This window comes from Siphateles boraxobius, unplaced genomic scaffold, assembly GCF_051911475.1.
Source record: "Siphateles boraxobius isolate OS27281-9 unplaced genomic scaffold, OSU_SipBor_1 73, whole genome shotgun sequence".
NCBI classification, from domain to species: domain Eukaryota; kingdom Metazoa; phylum Chordata; class Actinopteri; order Cypriniformes; family Leuciscidae; genus Siphateles; species Siphateles boraxobius.
Window position 1 is genome coordinate 555,460 of NW_027509201.1, and position 24,574 is coordinate 580,033.

Sequence of the window (24,574 nt, forward strand, 5' to 3'; positions counted from 1 at the left end):
GCGTAGAGCTACGTCAGGCGTAGACGCTCACTATTGGCCGACGCTGGTCATGTGTGTGATGCGTGTGACGTACAACACAGAAGCGCTGCGCTGTTACACTAGTGAACTCACTCGACGCCCACAGAGAAGGAAATCAATAGTTGAAATAAAGTCATTATTTTTGTTTGTTTTTGCGCACAAAAAGTATTCTCGTCGCTTGATAAACTTAAGATTGAGCCACTGTAGTCACTTGGACTATTTTAACGATGTCTTTAATAACTTTTCGAGGTCGGCAAGTTCAAAGTCCCTTAGAAGCATATGGAGGAGTGATCCCCCTCTCAGATTTAATCACAAATATCTTAATTCGTGTTCCGAAGATGAACGAAGGTCTTACGGGGTTGAACAACATGAGGGAGAGTAAATACTGACAGAATTATCATTTTTGGGTGAACTATCCCTTTAAGTCTAACTTTGAGCATATTCACTCCTAAACTTCCTCATGTCCACAGCACATGCTTCTCTATTTTATATTGATGTTCTGTGTCAATAAATGTCTGATCATCAGAAGTAAGGAGACTCTTCAGCCGAACACACAGATGGCGCCTCCTAAAGCCAGTCCACGGTATTACACTCATTCTTCCCTGATGACCATTACAAACACCCTTACCAACATTTAACATTTTGATCTTGTTAAATTCTTGATCATTTTTTTGTCATTACTTTGGTTCTCTAACAATGCAAAGCAATTTAAATATCACATCCGTCTTTCAAAACACTACAAAATGATAAATGTACCAAATGAAAGAGATGAATGCACAAATTAAAAACAAATAAAGTGTTTCCATGTTTTATCTATTCGTATGCTAATAGAATGCACGGCAGAAGGCCATCGACTCCAGTGAGTATTGATCATCAATTCAATCATCAATAATATAAGCAAGAACTGCAACTACCATAGTAAAATAACACTAAAAAATAAGAATGTTATTTTGCGTCAATTAAATAACATTATTTATTTAACAACACTTAGTTGTAAATTTCAGAATTTACTATATATATATATATATATGGGATGCACAATATATTGGCCACCATATCAGTATCGGCTGATATATGTTCATTTTTTCAATGTTATTGTTATCTGAAAATTTGGCAAATATATTAAAGCCGATAAATAATGGATTATTTCCTTCAGCTGAGACACTTCAGATGCGCACTGTTCAACATGATGCTTTTGAACTGCTTGAAATATGATGGGAATCACTTCAAAAAAGGAAAATACAGTAAAGTGCAAAATGTGCAGCGCAAGTCTGTCATATCGGCTACATAAAATGATAATGCAAACATTATAATTGTGTGCTTGGGACTTTTAATGGTGAGACTTTTGTTTTTGTAATCAGGCTCTCAAAAATTATAATATTTAGATTTATCGGCCAATATAATCGGTTATCGGCTTTCAGATATAAAAAAATGATCGGTATCAGCCAAAATGTTCATATCGTGCATCCCTAATATATATATATATATAAATATATATACACATACACATACACACTGTAAGTTTTTTGTAGCTAATGAATAATGTTGACAAATGAGACCTTTGTTACCAGCCTGTCCAACATGTACATTTGTTTCGTATGTAAATAAGCGATCAGCCCTATATTATGCACATATAACAATCCAAAACGCATGTTTTGAACTGAGAATATGCTTATTCCACTATGTGTCTGCGCAGGAAACCCAATCAGACGACGATTACGAGGTGTGTGACGAAGATGACAGTGAGTATCAGTTACACACTACACCTGAGCAAATGAATGCAGAAAAACAATCTCTCTTGAAAACCATGTATTTTCTGACACTCATTAGCAGTTCCTGAAAGACCAGAGGAGAGCACAGAGACCCGGAGGACATCGATGCCGACACCTCGACCTCGAGACCTGTAAGACCTGGAAACCCTCAACTATAATGCATACATTATATCTGATTCACTAACAGTTCATCACTGCTGTTCTTTTAGGAAGAAACCAAATCCTGCTTCGACACCGGTACACACATCTAATCTCTTTAAAAACAGTCATGCATTATTATTTAAATCAAAACATTTTGTGAACATACTCATCCATTGTTGCAGAAACCAAGCATTCCTCACAGAGAGAGTGAAGGTAACTATCAAAATCCCTCATGATGACATTGTCACAGAATAGCAAAAAGCAATGTTGTTTATGCTTGAAATCTAGCATACAGTATATGGTGCATCCTGCAGTATTAAAGATGCATAAGTCAAACTGATGCATTATGCCATAAAGTAAGCTCTGTTTTTTAGGGGTGTAATGATTCCCTCATGTCACGATTCGATACACGTCACGATACTGAACTCATGAAACGATATTATTGCGATACTCCAAGACATATGATAAAAGTTTAACAAAAAAGGAACTGTTGATTAAAATGCTAAATTTGGTTTTACATTGTGTGTGTAAATGAATAGGCTTGAACCTGGTGCTGGAAACCCAATGCACAGAACAATAGAGACACCAGAATAAACATATTCATGATTCTGAAGCTGAAAATGTAGTATTATTATTTTTTACTGGTAACATCAGATATTTTTCATTATCAGGACCCACAAATATTCCCCCATTGAATTATTATACATTATATATAGTAGTTCCCTTTCAGTCGATAACGTCGGACGTAGTCGACGCGACTGAAATGGGATCACGCTAGGGAGCCTATCATCTTCGAGTACTATTGAACGAGCCAATGTAATTGGCGTGCGTGATTCGCATCACACACTCCGCCCCCGCGGCGCGGGTATAAATACGGAAGTGGATGCACGCACTAGTTGCCTTTCGCTTCGGAGCCGATCGTTTGATGTCTCTGAGAGTGCTGTTGTCTACAACGAGCGAGTGTGTCGGTGTTCTTCAGGAAGACTCTCCCAGTGCTGGTGTTCTACAGCGCGAGTGCAGCGGTGATCGCGAGCTTTGAGCTCTCAACTGCTGTTTTAACAGCAACAAATTTCTAAATGTTTGTGTGTGTTGATGGCTGGTTAGAGGGCGGAAAAGTGAGTGCTTCACTGTTTCAGTTCTCTGTTCAGTGTTGCCGCGGTCATTTCCCTGTGTGCTCCGGCACTGGTGACGGTCCTATTTTCTGAAAGAGCAACACGGGTGCGTTTGCGTCTTTTTCAAGATGTCATTCCGCCCGTGCGTTTCTGAGTGCGGTCGTTCCCTGTCTCTCTCTGATGGTCACAACTGTTGTGTCACGTGTTTGGCTTACAGCACGCTGAGACAGCTTTTGTGGACAGCTCATGTTTTCACTGTGGGAACATGACTGTCGCAGTGTTGAGGGCGAGACTCGCCTTCGTTCGCGGAGAGCGAGTCCCCATTACCATGCCCCACCCTCGGGTGCTGTGTGGGATGGGTGACCGGAGGATAGTGTTGGATGTCCCGCCCGGTAACCATTCCCTGTGGGCTCCTCACTCCTCCCTTCCACTGCAACCACTGGAGCCTCCTGTGTTTTCTGCTGGTCCATCTGTAATGGGTGGGCCAGCGGTTTCACTCGGGGCTCCCCTGGGGGACAGGACGCCGATTGCAGCATCAGAGGGGTAGCTGACTTCTGGAGATGATGACTCGGCTGCATTGTCTCCCTCCGGGAGTTCAATGTTGCCCGAGCCGGATCCAGAATTATCAGCTATGCTGAAACGGGCCGCCGAGGCTGCCGGGCTCGAGTGGAACCTCCACCGTGTCCCGTTCAGTCTCGGTTGGAATCTGGAGTTTGGTATCTTGGGGCGGGCCGCGCTGGTTCTCAGCTCGCCGCCCCAGTGCCTTTCTTTCCCGAAATGCATGGAGAGCTTATCAGGTGGTGAACCGCATCTTTCTCTGCCAGAAACTGCCTGAATAGCTTTTCCCCCTCATTACCCTTGATGGAGGAACGGTGAAGGGTTGCGAGGTGTCCCTCCATTGGAGCGGTCTGTCGACACAGGTGCACCTGTGTCCGGCGGCCGCTGCCTTTTGGGGGGATCCTCGTCTCCCCCCTAAGGCCTGTGAGTTTCGTCCGTTCCGACGGGCAGAGCTTACAAAGCCTGTGGGCAAGCCCCTTCCTCTTGCGTGCCATGGCGTTGCTGCAGGCTAGGGCACCCATGGCATGCACGAGGGTAATCCAGACCGTGCGCTCATAGGTGAGCACCGCACTGCATCCGACCTCACCCTCCGGGGTACGGGTGTCGTAGCGTGCGTGATCGGTCTGGCGATGTCCAACATGGTGGTCCAGTAGCGCCTTCGTTGGCTCAGCCTGGTTGGTATGGCGGATGCGGACAAGGTTCGGTTCCTGGTCTCCCCAATTTCCCAGGTTGGGCTGGTCGGCGACGCGGTGGAGAACTGCATCAAACAGTTCTCTGCCGCTCAAGCGCAGACGGAGGTCATCCGGCACATCCTGCCCCGGTGGCCAGCTGCTGCCTCCACCCGCCGCCGGTGGCAGCTCCTCCGCCTGCTCGTCGCCGTGGGCGTTCTCCGGCCGCCGCTCCTGCTGGCCCTCCGCAGCAGCCTCCACCCAGGCCTCAGCAGGGAGCCGGCCGCAGTAGAGACGCCCAGCCCGCTCCAGGCGCTGCCAAGCCAGGTGGCAAGCGACAGCGAAAGCATTCCGGAGCGGGCCGCCCAGGAATGGATGAGATGCTCTTGGAGTGGCACGATCACTCCCTCCCCCCGGGTGAGGGCCGGGTGGAGCCTTTGTTTGTGTGTGTGTCTGTTCCGCCGCTGGCTCCCTAAAAAAAAAAAAAAAAAAGCGGAGCAAGCGGTACCCACACTTCAAGGAGAGAGCAATTTCATCTGTTCCTGGGTCCCAAGAGGGCCAGTCTGGCGGGTGTGACCCTGTATAGCCTTACACCCCTCAGCTCCCCCTTGGTCGCCAGCAGGCAGCTTGGTGCGTTCGAGGACCCGGTCATCCGCCTTCTCACGCGCCCCCTGCCGCTTGTGGAGACAGGTAAGTGTTGCACAGCACACTAACACCACTCTCTCTACTTTGCTGCCCCACCTCAGGCTCGGCTACCCCGCTCAAGTCAGTGATAGTCATCACATTAGGTGTTGAGCAGACGTGCTCCTGAAAATTCAGTGATATTCATCACACCGAGTGTTGAGCAGTGCTCCTGACTTGTGCGTGCTTATCTTATCCTGCTGGCGAAGGATTTGATATAGCCGCTCCTCCAGCCGGTACGAAGGCCAGTTGTAAACTCGTTCTTCGTGCTACTAGGTGGTGGGTCGTGACCATCTTGGCCCAAGATTGGTCTGCAGCTTTGACCTGAAAGACATGTGCTTCAGATCTCTACCTCCCGCACCGCAGGCCATCCTGTGTGTTGCGTCTAAGGGTGGAGTATCAGTACAGTGTCCTTCCCCTCGAGTGCTCCAGAGCCTGTTGGGTCTTCAGGTCAACTGGAAGAGAGTAATCTCGCCCACGGGCTGAGTATCTCTTTTCTAGTTTTGGAGAGGTACTCGGTCCAACATGTCTCTCCAATGAGAATGTGTTCAGCTGTTGTTGAAGTGAGAAAGAGTCCCACTGAAAGAACTTTCAGAGGCTCCTGGGGTATATGGTAGTCGCAGCCTTTGGCTCCCTCCATATGTGACCGCTTCAGCGCTAGCTTCACGATCGAGTCCCGAGGTGACCGTGGCAGAGCAGCTCACCCTGTGTGACTATAGTTCATCCCGGTCTGCTGCCAAACCCTCTTCAACAGAGCGGCCATGTACAAAGGGCGTGTTTTAACGGGGGCCTGGGCGACCCCCGACTACACGGGCATTCGTGCCTCGAGTTGTTAGACATTGCGACCGTTGCGCAAGCTTCCCTTGCATGTCACAAACTCACCCGTCACCTCCTCCTTGGAGTCAGACGCTTCTGAGGGCGCCTTATTCCACTCCTCCCGCTTACTCAATCGTGCCGCCATCGAGCCTCACGACAGTTATAGCCAGGGCAAGTGGAGACTCCATCCCCTGGGTCCGGCTGGGTCATGACCATTCCGGGGCCGCTCAGTTGCCCCCCCGGTTTTATTTTTCCGCCAGTGTTTGGGTAAACCGAGCGGACTACCCTTGGACAAACACTGGGACTCAGCGGCCCCAGGGGCCCGCAGAAATGCGTTTAACCCCAGTGAGCCTTCTAAAAGTGACTGCGACTCATGGTCGCCTGCAAGTCAGTGAAATCATCACTCTTCATGTTGAGCAGATTTGCTCCTGAAACTCAGTGAAGTTCATCGCACTCTGGTGTTGAGCAGCAATGCTCCTGTAGCTCAGTGAGTCCATCACAGGTAGCTCAGTGAATTCATCACACGCAGTGCTGAGCAGAAATGCTCCTGGTGCTCAGTGAAGTTCCTCGCACTCAAGTGTTGAGCAGAAATGCTCCTGAAGCTCAGTGAGTTTATCACACTCAGGTGTTGAGCAGTAATGCTCCTGAAGCTCAGTGAACTTGTCACACTCAAGTGCTGAGCAGAAATGCTCCTGTCGCTCAGTGAGGTTCTTCGTACTCAAGTGTTGAGCAGAAATGCTCCTGAAGCTCGGTGAGTTTATCACACTCAGGTGTTGAGCAGGAATGCTCCTGAAGCTCAGTGAACTTGTCACACCCAAGTGCTGAGCAGAAAATGCTCCTGAAGCCCAGTGATCTTCACATGTTGTGTTGAGCAATGCTCCTGTCTTTTGCGCCCGTCACTTGCACCTACGTGCCATGTCAGGAGAGGAACAGGTCTTCATAGTTGCCCCTCATTGGCCCAACTAGACCTGGTTCCCTTCAACAGCCTTCCTGACTTCCCCTGGATTCGGGGACGGGGCACGATGGCACACGCGTTCTTCCCCCGGAGATTCCGGGCGGTCTTACATCCGAACGCGGAGGTTCAGGTGGCTATCACAAGAACATGTGTTAGTTACCATCACTTCTGCGAGCACCCCCTAGAATTGGGTAGCGTGCTTACGCCTTTAGAAGTGGAACCTAGTCGTTGAGTGCGTCTTCTCCCCTGAGGAGATCCTGAAAGCTTTCGATCACTTCAGTGCTCTCTTTCCTGCAAAATGGGTTGCAGTAGGCTGTTTTCCTAAATCACCCTCAAAATGATGTTGCCTCGGTGTTTAAACGACGCTCATCGTGTTGCAGAAGTATGCAGAAGCACGTTCTGATCGTCAGGTTCCTGAGGAGCAAGGTCTTGTAAATCCTTGTGTCCCTCTTTATCCTCTTGGGCCTTGTCCCTGGTGCGACTTCACTGCAGAGACCGCCCCTGAGCCACTGCAGGTAGTGAGTTAAAAATTCTGTTATATCAGTTCTCCTGCTCGCGTGGTCTCTACTAGAGGGTAGGGACTTGCTCGCTTTCGGTCAACGTATTGTGCCTGGAGTCTGGGCCGGCTAACTCTCACAAGCTGAGATCCCGGCTCGGATTGTGCCCAAGGTTCCTACCTCTCCCGTAATAGGAGCAGGTGGTGAGCCTGCAAGCGCTGCCCTGGAGGAGGCAGATCCAGCCCTGGCTTCTCTGTCCGATTCGCTTGGACGTGTACAGAATGCAAGTCATAGACCTCAGACCAGCTCTTCAAATATCTGTGGAATTCAGCAGAGAGGGAAGGCTGTTTCCATGCAAAGTTGCACTTAGTGCTTGCCTTCATTTCGGCAAAGATCCGAGATGCAACATGTCCACTTAGGTGTTGAGCTCCTCTATGATGAGTGTAAAGTGCTCCGCCTGGGCGTTGACGATATACTTTGCTAAACAGATTCTAGAGTTGGGGGCTGGACGACACCTAGTTGAACCGCTGCTTCCCGTGGGCTCCCTTCTCATGAAGCCAGTTTCACCGTGAGCCCGGTTCAAGTGTCGGCTTGCTGCGCCATTCCCCTCCTATGGACTGGATACGTGCGCCTTTCTACTCCAGTTGAGTTCCCTTAAAATTGAACCCTGTTGAGTTCCTCCACACCCCTCCGACGTCGGACGTGCGGAACGTCTGGTGTTAGGCCTACCACTCGTAAGCAGTGTGGAACCTGTGTTAGGCTGGGTCCATATGTTGCGGTCCCTTCGGTGACCCCATATGTGTATTCTTCCACGATACGGCTCCCTGCGGTGAGCCCGTGTCTTCCCTCGGCAGAGTCTCTCTGCCGTCACTGTCCGGTGTGTCTCCCCCCGTCTTAGGCTGGAGCCACCCCAGTGACATTCCATATGTTAGACTGCCCGGTTTCCGCCCAGTTCATATGTGTATTCTCCACATTTCCTCCCTCGGGTTGGATGTGGCTTCCGCAGCGTCCCTTCCTTCCAACGTACGGGGAACGCTTTCCCAGTGGTCCTGTAGGAACAGCAGTGACTTCCCTGGCCTAAGCCCTGTCCTTCCCCGCCTTAAGTTTGCGGGGGCATCAGGAGGCTTTGGTTTAGGCACTGGAAGGTGGCAGCGTTAGTGGCGTGTTCAATGGTTGATCCCATTTCAGTCGCGTCGACTACGTCCGACGTTATCGACTGAAAGGGAACGTCCTGGTTGCGTATGCAACCCACCGTTCCCTGAAGGAGGGAACGGAGGACGTAGTCCCCTTGCCACTACCGCTGGACCACCGCTGACCCCGGGTTACTCTCGGCTCCTCAGAGAAAAGCAACTAGTGCGTGCATCCACTTCCGTATTTATACCCGCGCCGCGGGGGCGGAGTGTGTGATGCGAATCACGCACGCCAATTACATTGGCTCGTTCAATAGTACTCGAAGATGATAGGCTCCCTAGCGTGATCCCATTTCAGTCGCGTCGACTACGTCCTCCGTTCCCTCCTTCAGGGAACGGTGGGTTGCATACGCAACCAGGACGTTTAATGTAGTACTGAAAAGAGAACTTTTTTTTCTCACGCATTAATTTTTATTTTGGTTGAACTGTAGACAATAAATATTGTCACTATCCACGATACATATTGTTGCATTTTTGTATTGCGATATATTGTGACACGAAATATTGTTACACCCCTAATGTTTTAAAATGCACAAATTCGGCACATTCTTGCGTGCATGCACATAGAAAAATAGCCTTCTGCACAGTGGCAGTGTGCTATACTTAATATAGACAATACTTTGTAGATGTAACCAACATGACCGTCTCCAGGACATTTATATAGTGCAATCTTAGCTAAGACCTTTCGTTAGTTTGGTCACATGATCTCTGTTTACAGCATCATTAACTAAAACAACACCAGTAACTATCTCACGAAGCCCACCGGACACCATGTCGAGTCCATCGCCAACAGGGTTTCAACGAGCCAGGTATAAGACATCACTGAGGACGCTTTCATTTCATACCGTACACATAAAGTACACAACACATCTAAACTCCTTTTCTCCTACAGAATGCCTTTGCCTCGACAGGTTCCCTCCCAAAGTAAGATTCACACTTTTTCAAAGTTCAGCAGACGTCTCTGTTTATAAGGCAAATATAAACATCAGATCTGTCTGTTCATTAATATTATGTTGTCCAGGCAGAGGGACGTTGCCTTCAGACAGCAGATCAGCCAGAGACGCTGATGAGGTGATGCAAATTACTTCCTTTCAAATGCATTTACTTCTTTACACATTTCTTTTTTCTGTAACACTTTACAATAAGGTTCATTAGTTAACATGAACTAAGAATAAACAATACTTCTACAGCATCTATTAATCTTGGTTAATATTAATTTCAACATTTACTAATACGTTATTAAAATCAAAGGTTGTATTTGTTAACATTAGTTAATGCACTGTGAACTAACATGAACAAACAATGAACAGCTTTATGTTTAACATTAACAAAGATTAACAAATACAATAACAAATGTTGCTTATTGTTAGTGCATGTTAGTAAATACATTAACTAAAGTTAACTAATGAACCTTATTGTAAAGTGTTACCCTTTTTTTTTTAATTGAGGTTTGTCTCTGACAGAGAATGAAAAGTGACCCTGATGTTAGTGTGTCTCAGTTTGCAGCATAAGTACTATAATTAAGAACATCCCAGCATGCATTGCTCTGTCAGTCTAACTCTCCAGTTCTCTCACACAGGAAGCTGGTGTGTATAAAAAGGTTTGGTTTGCCAGCAGCTGTGACCGCAAGACAGCAGAGGACGCTCTCATTCGCTCAGCTAAGGCATGTCCGACTTGCACAAAACAACATGCATTTTACAAAGCTATGTTGAATGACAGTGCATTAGAAATTCCAGCAAATTCCTGCAAACCCTGAACTATAATTACTAACAGTTCATCACTGCTGTTCTTTTAGGAAGAAACCAAATCCTGGTTTGATACCGGTGCACACATCTAATTTCTTTAAAAACAGTCATGCATTATTTAAATCAAAACCTTTTGTAAAAATACTCATCCAAGCCAAGCAAATGCAAGTGGCCAATAAAACACTAATATATGCATCATGAATGTTGATCGTATTGATAATGCGTGATGACACCTTTCCAAAGTAATTAACATTGTAAATCCAGCTACGTTTTTTATATTTTTATTCTATGTACATTTATAACACAAAATTGTATGTAGGGATGCACGATATATGCTATCGGACACCATATCATCTCGGTATCGTCAGATATATGTTCCTTTTTAATATTATCGTTATCGGCTTGATAAGAAAATTTGGCCGATATATTAAAGCCGATAAAAAATATATTATTTCCTTCAACTGAGACACTTCAGATGCAAACTGGTCGACATGATGGTTTTGAATTGCTTGAAATATGATTGGAATAACTTTGAAAAGGAAAACATGGTTAAGTTCAACATGTACTGTCATAGGCTGCATAAAATTATAATGAGAACATTATAATTGTGTGCTTAGGACATGGCTTTTAACAGTGAGACTTTTGTTTTTGTAATCAGGCTCTCAAAAATTATATAACATTTTTATTTAAATTTATCGGCCAATATATCGGTTATCGGCGTTCAAATATAAAGAATGATCTGTTATCGGTGTCAGTCAGCAAAATTTTTCATATCAGTGCATCCTTAATTGTGATGTTATATGACCATGGCATTCCATTTCTTTAAACTAGTCAACACTGCGGTGTGAGTTTAAACAGCTTAAATAAATAAAGTTAAATAAAACGGCTGGGGGAGAGACAGCAAAATGTAATCAATCTCATGATATTTTTTCCTCTTTTGGAAAAATCACTGAAATGGATTTTTTCTTTTGCGACTGGATTAATGGAATGGAAATGTTTTTCTTACGTTCACCACTATAGACGACTTCTGCTTCTGAAAACCCCAAAATATGAAAAGGGTTCATGATTTGTAGAAAATAAATGAACTCAAGATGCACCAATATAATTAAAACCAGAAAATGTAAAGCATGCATTGACAAGACTGTTGGCACACATTAGAAATGTGGAAGAAAAAGCCAAATGGTTATCAGACAATGCAGATAATCTTAAAACATCACAAATTATTACCGGCTGCTATTATTCCTGTAGCTAAAACAGTAGAGCATGGCGCTTGCAACACCAAGGTTACAGGGTTCGATTGCCAGGGAATGCATGAGCTGCTGATAAAGTGTATACCTTGAATGCAATGCAAGTCGCTTTGGATACAAGCATCTGCCAAATGCATGAATGTAAATCTCAGTCTATCCCTATTTGAGATGTAGCTAATCCGTATGTGGCTTTTTGTTTGATTGTATTACAGGACGGGTCGTTTCTGCTCAGGAAGAGCTCTGGTGTGGACGCACAGCAGCCATACACACTCGTGGTGTTTTACAACTGCCGAGTTTACAACATCCCTGTCCGCTACATCGCTTCCAACAAACAATATAGTTTGGGGAAGGAAAAACAAGGAGAGGAGGTAAAGAAGGACGTGGTGATACACTGACCCTAAAAAGAATTTGGACACTTAGAAGTCATTAAAGCGGCACTATGCAGGATTTCTGTTTTTATCAAACAGCGATCCCTAGAGTCGCTGTAGAGTACTTGTATTTAACGTTACTGTCGTAACAACTCACACAGAGCGTATCTCCACTCACGGCCTCTGCACTTTATAATAATAAAGTAGCCTACCGCGTTAGGCTTACCTGAGCCTAAATGCCAGATGACACCAATAAAGTGTATCATGTACGTCGCATTATTTCGCAGGGCTCTCAAGTTTTGAAGACAGGCAAGAGAGACATCCAGCTGACAGATACATTGTTGTCATTGGTTGTTGCGTTAAATCTTACCCCGATACAATAGTGCTATTTTCTGATTGGCTATTGTGTAGCTCGACGAACAACACCAGAGGAGAAGCGCTTGATTCCTGCCGGTTCCACAGTGAGAGTGGCGCGGCCAGAGTTTTGGCATATTAAATATATTACAAATAGTTTTTCAGCGTGAGAAATACAATGTGTGGCTGGAGAGCGTGACAAAAGACTGAAATGAGTGACTGTCACGCTCAATGCGTGACACTTGAGAGCCCTGATTTCGTAACAATGTCCGTTATAATGTTGTTAGACATGATTATTGCAATTTATCATAATAGTTTGCAAATTGCGCTCATTTACACTATTTACACCATGTAGGCTTATTTATGTCCTGATAATTATGTGAGATATTGACAACTGTTCTCATGATAATCGCAGGAATCAACTTTAACAGTGAAAGCCTGAGCGAGTGGGACTCTTGTCCGGTTCCTCGTGCTGTCAGATTCTCGTTTCCTTTTTCTAGACTCTTCCGACTGCGCTTTCTTCGTTTTTTTTCGCCGTTCTGAAAAGGCAGGTCCGATGTTTACTCGTGTCTGACTCCTCGCTCGGTCAGTCTGCCGTTTCCTCTTTCTCTGTTCCTCCGACAATGCTTTTCTAGCTTTCTGCTTCTTATATGCCAGCTTTGCCATGGGACGATAGTTGTTCTTATAGCTAGCCGTATCCTGGATGGGGGCGTGTGCGCGTGCAGTGCCGTAAAGCAATTCGTTACCTCGCGAGACCTAATATCACACGATACTTCCTAACACATGGCGGCCCGCCGGCCCAAAGTTGCAAGGGTGGTTTTGCGGCTCACAGGCACCAGGGGGGTGCGAGACGACCACCATTCAACACGAAATCAGTAATATAAACATTACAATGACTCCAAAGCTGTTCGGTTAAGTAAAAAAGTTACTTAGTTCTGCTTTAAACAGAAGTTGCAATACTGTTTTCCTCTCTATTGTGGCGTATATCCCAGTGAATTGGCTATTGGAGACAGGGATAGTTGCAGGTCAACAGAAACTAACTCTTAATCAACCAATTTGCTGCGTTGCAATTTAAAAGCTGCATCCTTTGAAGGGCACAATCGAAGGCAAATTGCATCACCGTGGCACAGAAAAAAAAGCTTGTAAAATAGAGGTTATGCGTGTGACGTCACTGTCGGCCGGAGTGACTGCGGTCACACACACACTGAATGGCAGAAACACTGAGCGACAGCATTGGTTTTCAGCGTGAATGCCATGAAAAACACAAAACGCATCTAAAACGGGAAAGCTTTTGCGATTGACAGTATAAATAGATTTGGCAAGAAATCTGAGGTATATTTTTACAGACTGCCGAAAGCTACAGAACAGAGAAGGAAATGATCGCTGTTATTCACAGAAACAACTGGATCCAGGCAGAGAAAGGGGGGTTTGCAGTTATTATTTAGTGTCAATAAGCTGAATTTAGGGGTAAAATCATACACAATATTGTATTAACAACTCATCAATTAAATATTTACCATCGTATATTCTGCATAATTGGATGTTTTTAAATAAACACTGACAAAAAATTATACAAGTTTTAGAGCTGGACGATATTATGATATATATAACATTGATATAAGTGATCACATGGATTTAGACCTATATTGTATTTATATAAAGCATTCACATGCAAATTTGCTTAATGTATTTCCCCGGTGTCGAAATCAGGCACATATAAATGTCAGGAAACAGGATTCCTGCTGGATGTTAATATCCATGGATCACTGGATCTTTGGTAAGTTGTAAGAAGCACTATATGGAGTCCAACCTTTAGTTTAAACTGATAATCGTTCGTTTTACTGGCGTCTTCGCAGTTTCCTCCATTAAATCCAGTCACACAGCAGCTCTTCTGCCACTCAGTCCGGCTGGGAAAGTGAAGTCAATGCATTCCCTCTATTCGAAGGCTCCTTTGTTTTCCGTGAAATGAAGGATACAACAGAAGGATCCTTCGCTCGCTTGTCTACCTCAGAATTCATTGCTCACCATTGATGACAGAATTCTTCACAGCCTTCAAAAACTTTGAATTGGGACACAGTCATTGAAAAGACCTTTCAGAAAACCCACTACTAGAACTTACAGATACCCATACTTGATTGATTGGATGGTTGTGGTTTGCTATTGGTGGATCTCTGTGAATGACAGGTTGCTCCGCCCACGCGCCAGTAAACACGTCATCAGATAAGTCGCTGCAAGAGGGAGTGGAAGTTGAGGGCTCGTTAATTCTTTTTAAATGTGCACGGATAAATCATTTATATTATTCCATTAAAAAAAAAGAATTGTCCATTTTGATTTCATGCATACATTTAAATGCCATTCAGATAAGTGTGACTCAAGTGTCCAAATACACTGCATGTGGTGAAAAGAGGTAAAGTTGTCAGCTGTCAGTCACTAACTATAATCTCTCTTTACTCTCAAGCGTTTCAGCAGCGTTGCTGACATTATTGAGAACCACCAGAAGAATCCTCTAGTGCTGGTCGACACACAGAGCAACACCAAAGACTCCACCAAACTCAGACATGCAGTGAAGCCATGAAACAACACCGACAAGAGCGTGAATCTGAAGACTGCAGGCTGACAAATATAAAACTGTACTGACATACAACTGTGTGAAAGTTTCACATCTTACCTTAATAGATGATGGAAACTGATCCACGCTTGCGAATCTGGGACTTGCTGCTACTTTTATAATTTATTTTAGTGAATGACAGGGCCGTTCGCACGCGCTGCGTGCATTTCCAAAACAGAATTAAAATAACGCGGTATTTTTAATTTAACGCGACGGAAAGCGAGACGCCGAAAATATCATTCGAGACTAACGTTGCAATGATGAAAGAAGTCCTTGTAGCGCATGTTTACATATAGAAACGATCTAAAAATACAGCAGCAGAGAAGAGAGCAATGTTAAGCCTATATGAAGATAAAATACAAATAAGGTACAGTTGTACAGTGTATGATTATTTTTTGTTGAATCAGTGTATAAACATTTTGTTTTATATAACATGTGTGCAGTAAAAAAAATTAAGCTTTTTACTTAAAGTTATTGTGTTGTGTACTATGTTCATTAAAATGATATCTTTTTTTAAGTTAAAAGCCGAGTTACATAATGCTTGTTCTCAGTGTTTGGGGTAAGGCAATACAAGTAACATGAGTTGCATAGTAAAAAAAAATTCCAGATAACTGTAAAGTAACGCATTACTTTTAAATGTACAACAAAATACCTGAGTTACTTTTTCAAATAAGTAATGCAAGTTACTCCCATGCATTGAATGACACTGACGGCCCTCCTGTCCTCATGTTGAGAGGAATCGTGAGTAAGTGCAGAGGCGTTGTGTGTAAAACATGATGGTTATTGTCGTTCTAGACTAAATGTGAGCGTGCATTTACTCATCTCACTTCCACAAAAACAGATTCAGTATTCCTCAAAATGAATAAAAACTGAAATGAAAACTCTCAGCAAGCCTGCAGTAATTAAATGTTATATACTTAATGCATTTAATCTCACTTTATTAGCCAATGTCTTTTCTGCTGACCTTCAATTATCCTTTTTATTGCATGTCCTTCAACCTGAGGCTTATTCATCTCACTTTTTCTGGGAAAGGCCTTTAGATTTGCTAAAAAATATAACTTTTTTAGCACAATATTTTAACGCTTTACTTTTAAAAGTAACGTTCCCCAGCACTGCTTGTTCTCTCTAGAAAAAAAATCTAGTCTTAAATTAGGATCATTTTGGTGAGTTGTAGTATCCTAACTAAAATTTCATTATCAACATATTTCTTTTTTCAGTATACAAGTGTAAAAAACTATAAAGAAAACTGACATACATTTAGCTAAGAGTTTGATATGCAGAGCTGTGTAATCAGAACAATAGTGATTTTTCTTAAACAGCTGGTTACCTCAGCTCAAATCAAAACAAAAAACAAATACATGTTCAAAATAATTATATTTATTTATTTACTGATAGCTCTAGGGTTATATGGAGGCACTTCTACAATACAGCAACACAAGGTGTCATTCACAGCTGTTAGTGCTTATACCAGTGTTTTAACTTCTATACAAACATAAGAGACACATTTTCTTTGGTTTTCAAGTTAAGTGGATCAGAGACCTGGAATAAAGACCATCTTCAAATGTCGCGGCGGGACTTTTATGATATTCAGAAGGAAATTTACACCACTGTTAAGAGCTTCAAACTTTGCAGTGCAATCAAAAGTCAGTGAGTCTCTTTTTTAGTCAGTGAAAATAAACCCATTACTCATGAAATTATTATTCTCATCAGATTACACTGATCCTAAAAAAATCCTTTTGCTTCATAAATGAGACTAAAATGATTGACTACTGAGACCACAACATCACAGTTTACACGATTCTTAAACAATCAGTAATACGTTAACAATTAGATAAATGTAAGATAATTAATTTAAACTATTTAATTAAATCCTTAATCAAACCAATGTAACGTAACATAGCCAACCGCATGCTGAAAAAATAAATATAAAGACAATTAGCATAAATACAAAACTGAATTTCAGTGACGCAGCATATGCTTCTGCATACAGGTGTAGTTATAACCAATGCAATATGACAAGCTAAAGCACCTTTAGAGTCATTTACAACGGATCAACAATCTACTTAACATTCTGTAAACATTACAGTCACAAAAGCCTAATTTAAAGTTGATTAGTAAAGCAAAACGGAAGTAATGAAGAGGTTAAACTACACATGCCATCAAACACCAGAAATAAAATAATAAAATAATGAATTCAAAGCTACATAAAGTATTAAGACAAACAGATGTCTAGCATCAAACACAACTGTTCAGTCACTCGTTCAACACACTTGCTCTATTAGTATTAATCTTACAGCAGTGGAATATTATAACATTACCTGAGGTCTCTGCAATAATCTCACAAATTCGGATGTATCACAGTATTGTGCGAGATGGATTTGGTCTGACAGTGATTTTTAATATATTAACTAATGCTCTGTGCTTTTTCACATTGTGGAACAAAATAAATAATGATTGCTTGTGTCAACTTGAATATTCAATCATATAAATTGCCACCCAAAAAGGGTTTAAAAGAATATTACTATAAAGAATGAAATATCAAATATCCTCAGATTTGGACCTGTGTTTTTCTCACCCTGAGATCTGCATAGTAACCTGATTCACAGCACTTCTTAAAAATGGATAACGCAGAAAAAAAATCTGAATTGCAATTCCTCTATCTGTTAAAGAGCTGTTCCCAGCCTCGGGTTGCTTCCATTAGATGTCTTTGTCCGTGTCCCACCCAAGCTTCCTGGTTTCTAAAAATCCTCCCACAAAACCAGCATCTAAAGGTTGGCTGAAGCACAAAGCTTTCTGATACAGCTGGTACCACGGTATACTTTCTTCCACACACCCTTTTAAGCCTCAGTTTCAAGCTGAATCTTTCCTTAACTGTCCCGTTCGGCCAATCCCTCCTGAAATGGGATGCATGACAATTACCGATAAGGGTTTTCCCTAAATCATCGCAGTTGAAATGCGAGAGAGCTCGGAGAGTTTTCCGAGACAGTACGACGCGTTGCACGGCGTCTTTGTGCTTGTGAACGACTTTCATGATGTTCGCCACCTCGGGAATCTCAGTGTCGGGATGGTTGAGAACTATAACAGGCTGGTTATCCCGTGGGATTTGAACGGATTGCGAGGAGCTGTAGGGAATCAGTCGAAGGGTTGTGGGAACGTCTCGAGCAACCGGTTGCCAGTGGAGGTCTGATGCTGTGACGTCTCCAGAGGCTCCAGTCCAACACTTCTGGGATTTACTGATGGGAGAGTCCGGAGAGGACGTTTCTCCCATGCGCTTTCTGTTCAGTGATGCAAGAGGGCCGCTTGACTCCCGGGATACACATGTGGAAGAGTTTGAATCATCAGGAAATGTGATCTTGGATTGCTGGTTTGGACCTGACGGAAACAGAAGAATAACTAACATTGCAGTTCACATGCTTTAAAATGTTTCAGCATGCTAACTGTTTCTGTACTATGCATTCTAATACTGGTGCAAATAAAATTAAAAATAATAAATGTTAATTTAGAGAAAAATCAAGCATGTTTAATTACTATTTTACTATGAATCAACATGCACCAATGCTACAATTTTCTATATATCATAATAATTTGTTAACAAACAACAAAAGTATTCATATGATGTCTCTGATAGGCGATGTCCTGATTAAAATTGCTTATTTTTCTGGATTTACACATTCTTGGAAACACTTGGGACTTTGTAGGTAAACAAATCAACAAAATATATAACATTGTTCTAGTGTTTTTTTATATTTTAATCCAAAAATCTTACATAGTGTGCATTTAACAAAGAAGTATGCATTACTTCAATGAGCTCTTTGTTTCTGCCTTAAAGTATTACATTGTTTAAATGTATAAATTTTTAGCTAACTGTGGTTTGTAAATGTCCATTTCTGAAATACATAACTTAGACATTTAGCTCTGATAGCAGATCACTCTAAACTATAATGTGGACAGATTTTCTGTAAAGCTGCTTTAAAACGATGTGTATTGTGAAAAGCGCTAAACAAATAAATATGAATTGAATATTATAAATATTGTGTTAAATGTTAAAAATATGGTGAAAAACATGGAAAACATTTTAACGCCAATATTTTACTTAATGGATTTGTTGAATCTTTTTGGAAAGATGGTCACCGAGCATTTCAGAGTAAATACTTTTTTTTTTTATGAAAAAAGATGAAAACCTTAATATTCTATGACATGATATCTATACAGTAGGGTTCTCTGATAATTAATAATATTTATAAGAACTTTAACCATTATATTTTTAATGCACCATGTGCAGAACTCTATCATGATATAGGAAATCCTGTGAGAGCTGCTAATGACTATTGCAGATACAGACGTTCATAAATGTGAATAACTGTTTGCAGTCGATTTCCTCTCAAAAGTTCACGGACCAGCTTTGACTGTTACAATATGGCACACGACTTCAAAATAGCGGCTCTCTAATGTGGTATTCATGTTTAGATATCATGTTTCATGTTTTTGGAAAGATTTCAATGTTTTGTAGGCCAAACAATGAACATCACTTACAGCCTTTTCATTGACCACATTATCATAATCAAGACGCATGCATTTTCTGTTAAAGCTGCTTTGAAACGATATGTATTGTGAAAAGCACTATACAAATAAATGTGAATTGAATTAAACATGCTGTCTACCTTCACTAAAAGCCCATGGTTTTATGAAAGCCATCTCTTACTCTACACTCTTTTCCAGTTTTTTTTGTTTTGTTTTTTTTACTCCAAAGCCAACTAGCAAAAATACAGCCAAACCAAAGATTATTCAGACACTATAGTTAATTTATGTAAGTGAGGATAGCAAAATAAAGTAAACTGTGATATATTATACCCAAAAAATTATTCATACAGTGACTACCAGTGAAATCTATAAAAATCTGGGACCAAAAATGATTCGGACACTTTGACCTGATCATGTTTTCTTTTTTAATTGCTAATGCATCTTTTTACACCACAGACTGAACAAAATTAAGCAAAACTTGATCATTTGTTGAGCTAAATTGGTATTAACTAATTGTGTAGTTAAATTTAACAGCTGACAGATATTCAACATAATTCATTTATGAGACAGTCCAACAGAAGGACGGACAAAACCAGTGAAATATCAACTGATTTAATAACATTTTCTAACTTATAGCGAATAAACTGTGATAATGTGAGAAATGTTGAAGATGTCTGAAATGTCTGACTAAATTTTGGTTTGACTGTATAACACAATTCCACAGATATTTCCATTGCATTTGAAGAATTAAAAAATGTCCAAAACTGTTTTCCATGACCGTGGGAACACAACAAGTCCCCTTTAGCCCAGCGTGCCGTGTTCTGCTTATTGCTTACCTCCAGTGCATGTTAAATCTGGCAGAGGTTCATCAGATATCGTCTGATCCACTCGCGCTTCTTCCAGCGAATGGCTGCTTGTTGTTAAAGGCACCGTATGATCCAGGTCTGGAGCGGTTTCCCTCTCACAGTCGTGCTGACCCACCGGGACCGGAGAATCCCTGGGGTCCGTGTTGTTTGTGCACTCGTCAGTACGACTGTGAAATAACAGGCCCTCATCTTCACTCCGAAAATGACACAACGTCTCAGCCAAATCCTTCAGGGGAGATCTAGAGGACGGACTAATGCAATCAAACCCTGAGATGGAGCACGAATCTGAGTTTGAATGAAGCCCAATGAGGTTTGCATCTAGTGTAAGGTTGTGTTCTTTATCAAACGCTGCACTGAGGAGTCGAGAACTACATCTCTCTTCCAAAGAACCAGTATCTGAGGTCAGATCACTGTGACAGCCTGAATCTCCCTGGCATGCGGGGAAGTTTTCCTCGGATTCACTGACGGCTTTGTCTTGGCAGTCTTTCACTCTCTTTGCATGAATATCCACTTCGGTGCAAGAATGCATTGGCTTCGCCTCAGTTTTGGTCTCGCTGGCGTTGCATACGTTAAGATTAATGTGTGTATCGCAGTCAGTGGGTTCCTGATTGTTGCAGCCATCTTTTTGTTGGCTTTTTATCCTTTCAACCACTGAAGACAAAAAGTCCCGCTGAGCTACGCACTTCTGGCTTTGAGATGAAGACCTTCTAGATGTAACCTGAGCATGAGAACAGTTCCCTGAGGCATTGACAGTTGAAGTATCATTGGATTCGATTGGTTTAGCGATTGGTTTCACAGTGTGAGGTTCAACACAATCCAGTTCCCTTGGAGTCGAAACATCTTGCTTGTTTGAAGGAATGACTTTGAGAACTAAATGGTTTTTGCCGTCCACCATTTTGAACCCGACCACTTTTGTAGTGCAATCTGGGGGGACAGATATATTGTTCTTCTCCATAAGTCCGGTTAGCTTATCTTTCCCAGTGCGCCGCAGGCCTGGGTGTGGCGCGTTACATCGCTTAGCATTCGCTTGTGACGGACAGGGTGTCGTCGGCACGAGGGAAACAACATCAAGCTTGCTTTTAAGAGATATAGGCCACTTATTACCACTACTAACTGTCCTTTCAAGAAACTGCTGCGTTTCCTCTAAGGTCTTCTCTGGATCCATTAACAAGCCATGGTTGTCCAGTAGACCAGGTGTGGATAATGGTAATAATTGGGATGCCCATTGGGGTTCTGGTTTTGGAAGCAAGAACTCAAACTCTTGGGACGGGTTATTGTGTTGTTTGCAGACTTGTGTCCGTTTTCTCCACCAGTTTCTTCTGCTCCACCTTTGACGACATGCAGCAGCCATGTGCTTTAGGAGATTGTTTTTTTGTGCCGCCCTCAACTTAATGCTTTCTTCACGATTGCTTATGATCGGTGCCGAACACGAGTGACATATAAACTGCTCTATCTCTTGGATGGAGAGTTTGCATTTCGGACAGTAGTATTGACCATTCAGAGAATGGTGAGTTTGACAATGTTTGGTTAGTTGGGGAAGCGTTTGCTGGACGTTGTCATTACAAATCTCACACGTGAACAAACAGTCCTTGTGATGCATTCGGTGCTGTTGAAGCGTAGTGAACACTGACGTTGAGAAACCACACACGTTGCATGGAAACATCGGTGGGCTTCCTTTGCCTCCGTGAACAATGGTAAAATGCATCATTAATTCGCCGGGTGTAAAGGAGATGCCGTCGTTGCACGCAGAGCAGATGAAAGTGTTCACAAGGTGTCGTTTATTAAACGTTTTTGTTTCTTTCTGTCCATGCGGCGCAACATTCTTCTCCTCTTTCACAGTGTTTTGTTCATTGGGAAATGAAAAGGAGGACTTCCTGAGACGCAGGCGTTTATGCCAAATGTTCCTCTTTTCATTCCCAACCTGAGCGTCAGGTTTGGCGTCGACTCTGTTCATTTTGGATGTACAGAGCCCTATACAAGACAAGGAGAAATGCAACATTTAGATAGATCATGCTTAAAACTCAACAATAAGCATAAAATTTGTCTCATACTTAATAATCAATGTTATTATATTTTCACCAATATTTTCACAAAAAAGTCTCTTCTGCTTATCAAGGCTGCATTTATTTGATCAAAAATACAGTAAAAATTCTGAAATATGAATACAATTTTAAAAGGCTGTTTTCTGTGTGAATATATTGTAAACTAATTTATTCCTGTGATCAAAGCTGAATTTTCAGCATCATTACTCCAGTCTTCAGTGTCACATGATCCTTCAGAAATCCGTATAATAGGATGATTTGCTGCTCAAGAAGCATTTATGATTATTATCAATGTTAAAAAAACAGCTGTGGTGCTTAATATTTTTGCAATATATATTTAAATGTGCTCTAAGCAATGTCACGCGTTTTTTAGGCCAAAACATTTTGAAGAGACTTCTTTAAAAAACATTAACATATTTTACCGACCCCAAACTTGTTGTTAAAACTGTGCTTGTTTATTACATTTACTCTTGTCATTTTGAGTAATTATTGTAATGAATGATGTGCAATATTGTGTAAACTGGACATTAAATTGAAATTAATGAGCATTAATGATCAAAATCTATGAGCTTTCCTCACAAACATAAGAAAAATCAAAATGAAAATACTGTCACATATACAGTAATTACACAACATGTTCAAGAAGGTCTTTGAGAACAAAACCTGATTACCTGAAGACTACAACATATTAATTACAATTCAGTATGTTTGAATTACCCTACGTGTGTGTGTGTTCAGTACTATGGTATTACCGTGATTATTGAACATGATATCATGATGGTACGTTATCACTTACATTTTTTATTTATTACATAGTATATACACTTAATCCTCTTTTTGTTATCGGTTTTCTTTTCAACTATTATTCCTTAACATAATCATTTTCTGATTCCTTAACATGATCATTTTCTGGTTTAAGGTTAGTTTAAAGCAATGCAATGCTTATGCATCATGTGTGTAACAAATACACTGACTTTAATACCAGGATTCTTTTGGACATGTACCATGGTAATACCATGGTATTCTGTGAAATACACTTGACTTCCATTGTAATATGATAGCCTTTCAGTCCCATGTGAGATACATCACAGTACCATGGAATTAACATCACTGTATTGTACTGTTTTGCATAGTTTAACACTAATCTTCCTCACATCTCTGTCTTCATATACGCATACTGACCCATACAACAAAGACATGTAATTAAAAGCAATCAAGGAGCACATAATAAACATGCATCTTAAACTTGAAGTTAAATTATAATCAGTTTGCACCTGTGGTTCAGTTGCCTAATTCTCCCTGTCACAATGCAATGAACGTGTAATAAAGTTTTAAAACATATTTAATGCAATGCAATCTAAAAAGCAATGCAAATAGCCTGCGATAGAGTTTACTCTAGTAACTATGCAGTCCTGCTTATGTAAAGTTGCCCAACAAACATGTTTCAAACTGCTATATCTGTCATGCCATTTGCGCGTGCGACATTGCATTCCCACTTCTAAAACTTTAAATCTTCTTCAAAGTCAACGTTTACGTAATGAATATGAGAAAACTCGTATAAGTGCATGTAAAACTGTCGAAGTTGATCAGACTTACAGCGCTTTTCCGCCTCCCGTCCAACCAGAATCAGTCAACAGCGCACGGCAGCCATGACAGTTCAATCCGGGCACAAAGCAGCTCAAGCCCGTGACAAGAGTGGATTACCTGCATGCATGCCACATCATACTAATGCCTAATTGCATTGGCTAAATTGCATGCATTTTTTTGATCCAACAATGCTTAGTTTTGCGCTTTCTTTTTCTGAAACAAGTCGTTCGCTTTCTTTGATCATGCAACAGATTTGAGCCTGTGCACAGAAAAGTACAAGCCTATGAAGACAGCCTGTGCTTCCTCTTTCAACACAAGATCATTCATCACTGTTTATAACCAACATATAGAGCCACTGTTAAACCTTTACACGACACTTATGTGTTGAGCAGTTTACTACTTGCTCTTTTACTAAAAATTACAAAGTGAGAAAAGTGCATGCATGCATTATAACACTAGAAATTAATATTTTTTTATTTGATGTATAATCTATATTCATTTATTTAAATCTATTTCTGATTTTTTTTCTCTCTACCTTTTTAATTCTGTAGTGAATACCTTTCCGTGGAATTAAATTGAATCTATTAGTATCGCTTCTGGAAGTAATATATTCTAATAATTCTACAATCCTGCAGTGTAGTAGCCTACTAGTCATACTTTTAATGAATAAAATACATATCAAATCTTTATTATCGCACTTGTATGGTAAATTGCATGGAATTTATGTGTCAAATTACTGTGTGTGTGTGTGTGTGTGTGTGTGTGTGTGTGTGTGTGTGTGTGTGTGTGTGTGTGTGTGTGTGTGTGTGTGTGTGTGTGTGTGTGTGT

General features: G+C 41.7%; 2 protein-coding genes across 5 annotated transcripts in view; one reads left to right on the forward strand and one right to left on the reverse strand.

Annotated features, from left to right (window-relative positions):
• The window catches only part of blnk (B cell linker), a 43,334-nt gene extending 27,717 nt beyond the window's left edge, over window positions 1-15,617 (forward strand). For 2 of the 4 annotated variants that reach the window (XM_077217380.1, XM_077217382.1), the window contains 12 exons: window positions 545-601; window positions 850-877; window positions 1,715-1,760; window positions 1,849-1,921; window positions 2,000-2,027; window positions 2,114-2,144; window positions 9,127-9,217; window positions 9,301-9,332; window positions 9,430-9,479; window positions 9,988-10,071; window positions 11,613-11,768; window positions 14,581-15,617. In XM_077217380.1, the coding sequence (XP_077073495.1) occupies window positions 545-601; window positions 850-877; window positions 1,715-1,760; window positions 1,849-1,921; window positions 2,000-2,027; window positions 2,114-2,144; window positions 9,127-9,217; window positions 9,301-9,332; window positions 9,430-9,479; window positions 9,988-10,071; window positions 11,613-11,768; window positions 14,581-14,697 (793 nt within the window). In that variant the 3' untranslated portion in view covers window positions 14,698-15,617. The remainder of the gene's footprint in view (window positions 1-544; window positions 602-849; window positions 878-1,714; window positions 1,761-1,848; window positions 1,922-1,999; window positions 2,028-2,113; window positions 2,145-9,126; window positions 9,218-9,300; window positions 9,333-9,429; window positions 9,480-9,987; window positions 10,072-11,612; window positions 11,769-14,580) is intronic. The other 2 variants (XM_077217381.1, XM_077217384.1) reach the window with 1 other exon arrangement.
• A 474-nt stretch (window positions 15,618-16,091) lies between these two features.
• Window positions 16,092-24,057, reverse strand: znf518a (zinc finger protein 518A). The gene is made up of 3 exons (XM_077217373.1): window positions 23,756-24,057; window positions 20,088-22,088; window positions 16,092-18,102 (listed from the first exon to the last, which is right to left on the reverse strand). Exons 2-3 carry the CDS (start codon window positions 22,069-22,071, stop codon window positions 17,387-17,389), a joined length of 2,700 nt encoding a protein of 899 aa, XP_077073488.1. The 5' UTR covers window positions 22,072-22,088; window positions 23,756-24,057; the 3' UTR covers window positions 16,092-17,386.
• Between the last annotated feature and the right edge of the window lie 517 nt (window positions 24,058-24,574).

Coding starts and splice junctions, on each gene's coding strand:
- znf518a (XM_077217373.1), bottom strand. CDS start 22,071: ATGAACAGAGTCGACGCCAAACCTGACGCTCAGGTTGGGAATGAAAAG. Junction 18,103..20,087: donor AGATTTAACATGCACTGGAG/GTAAGCAATAAG, acceptor TGTTTCCGTCAG/GTCCAAACCAGCAATCCAAG.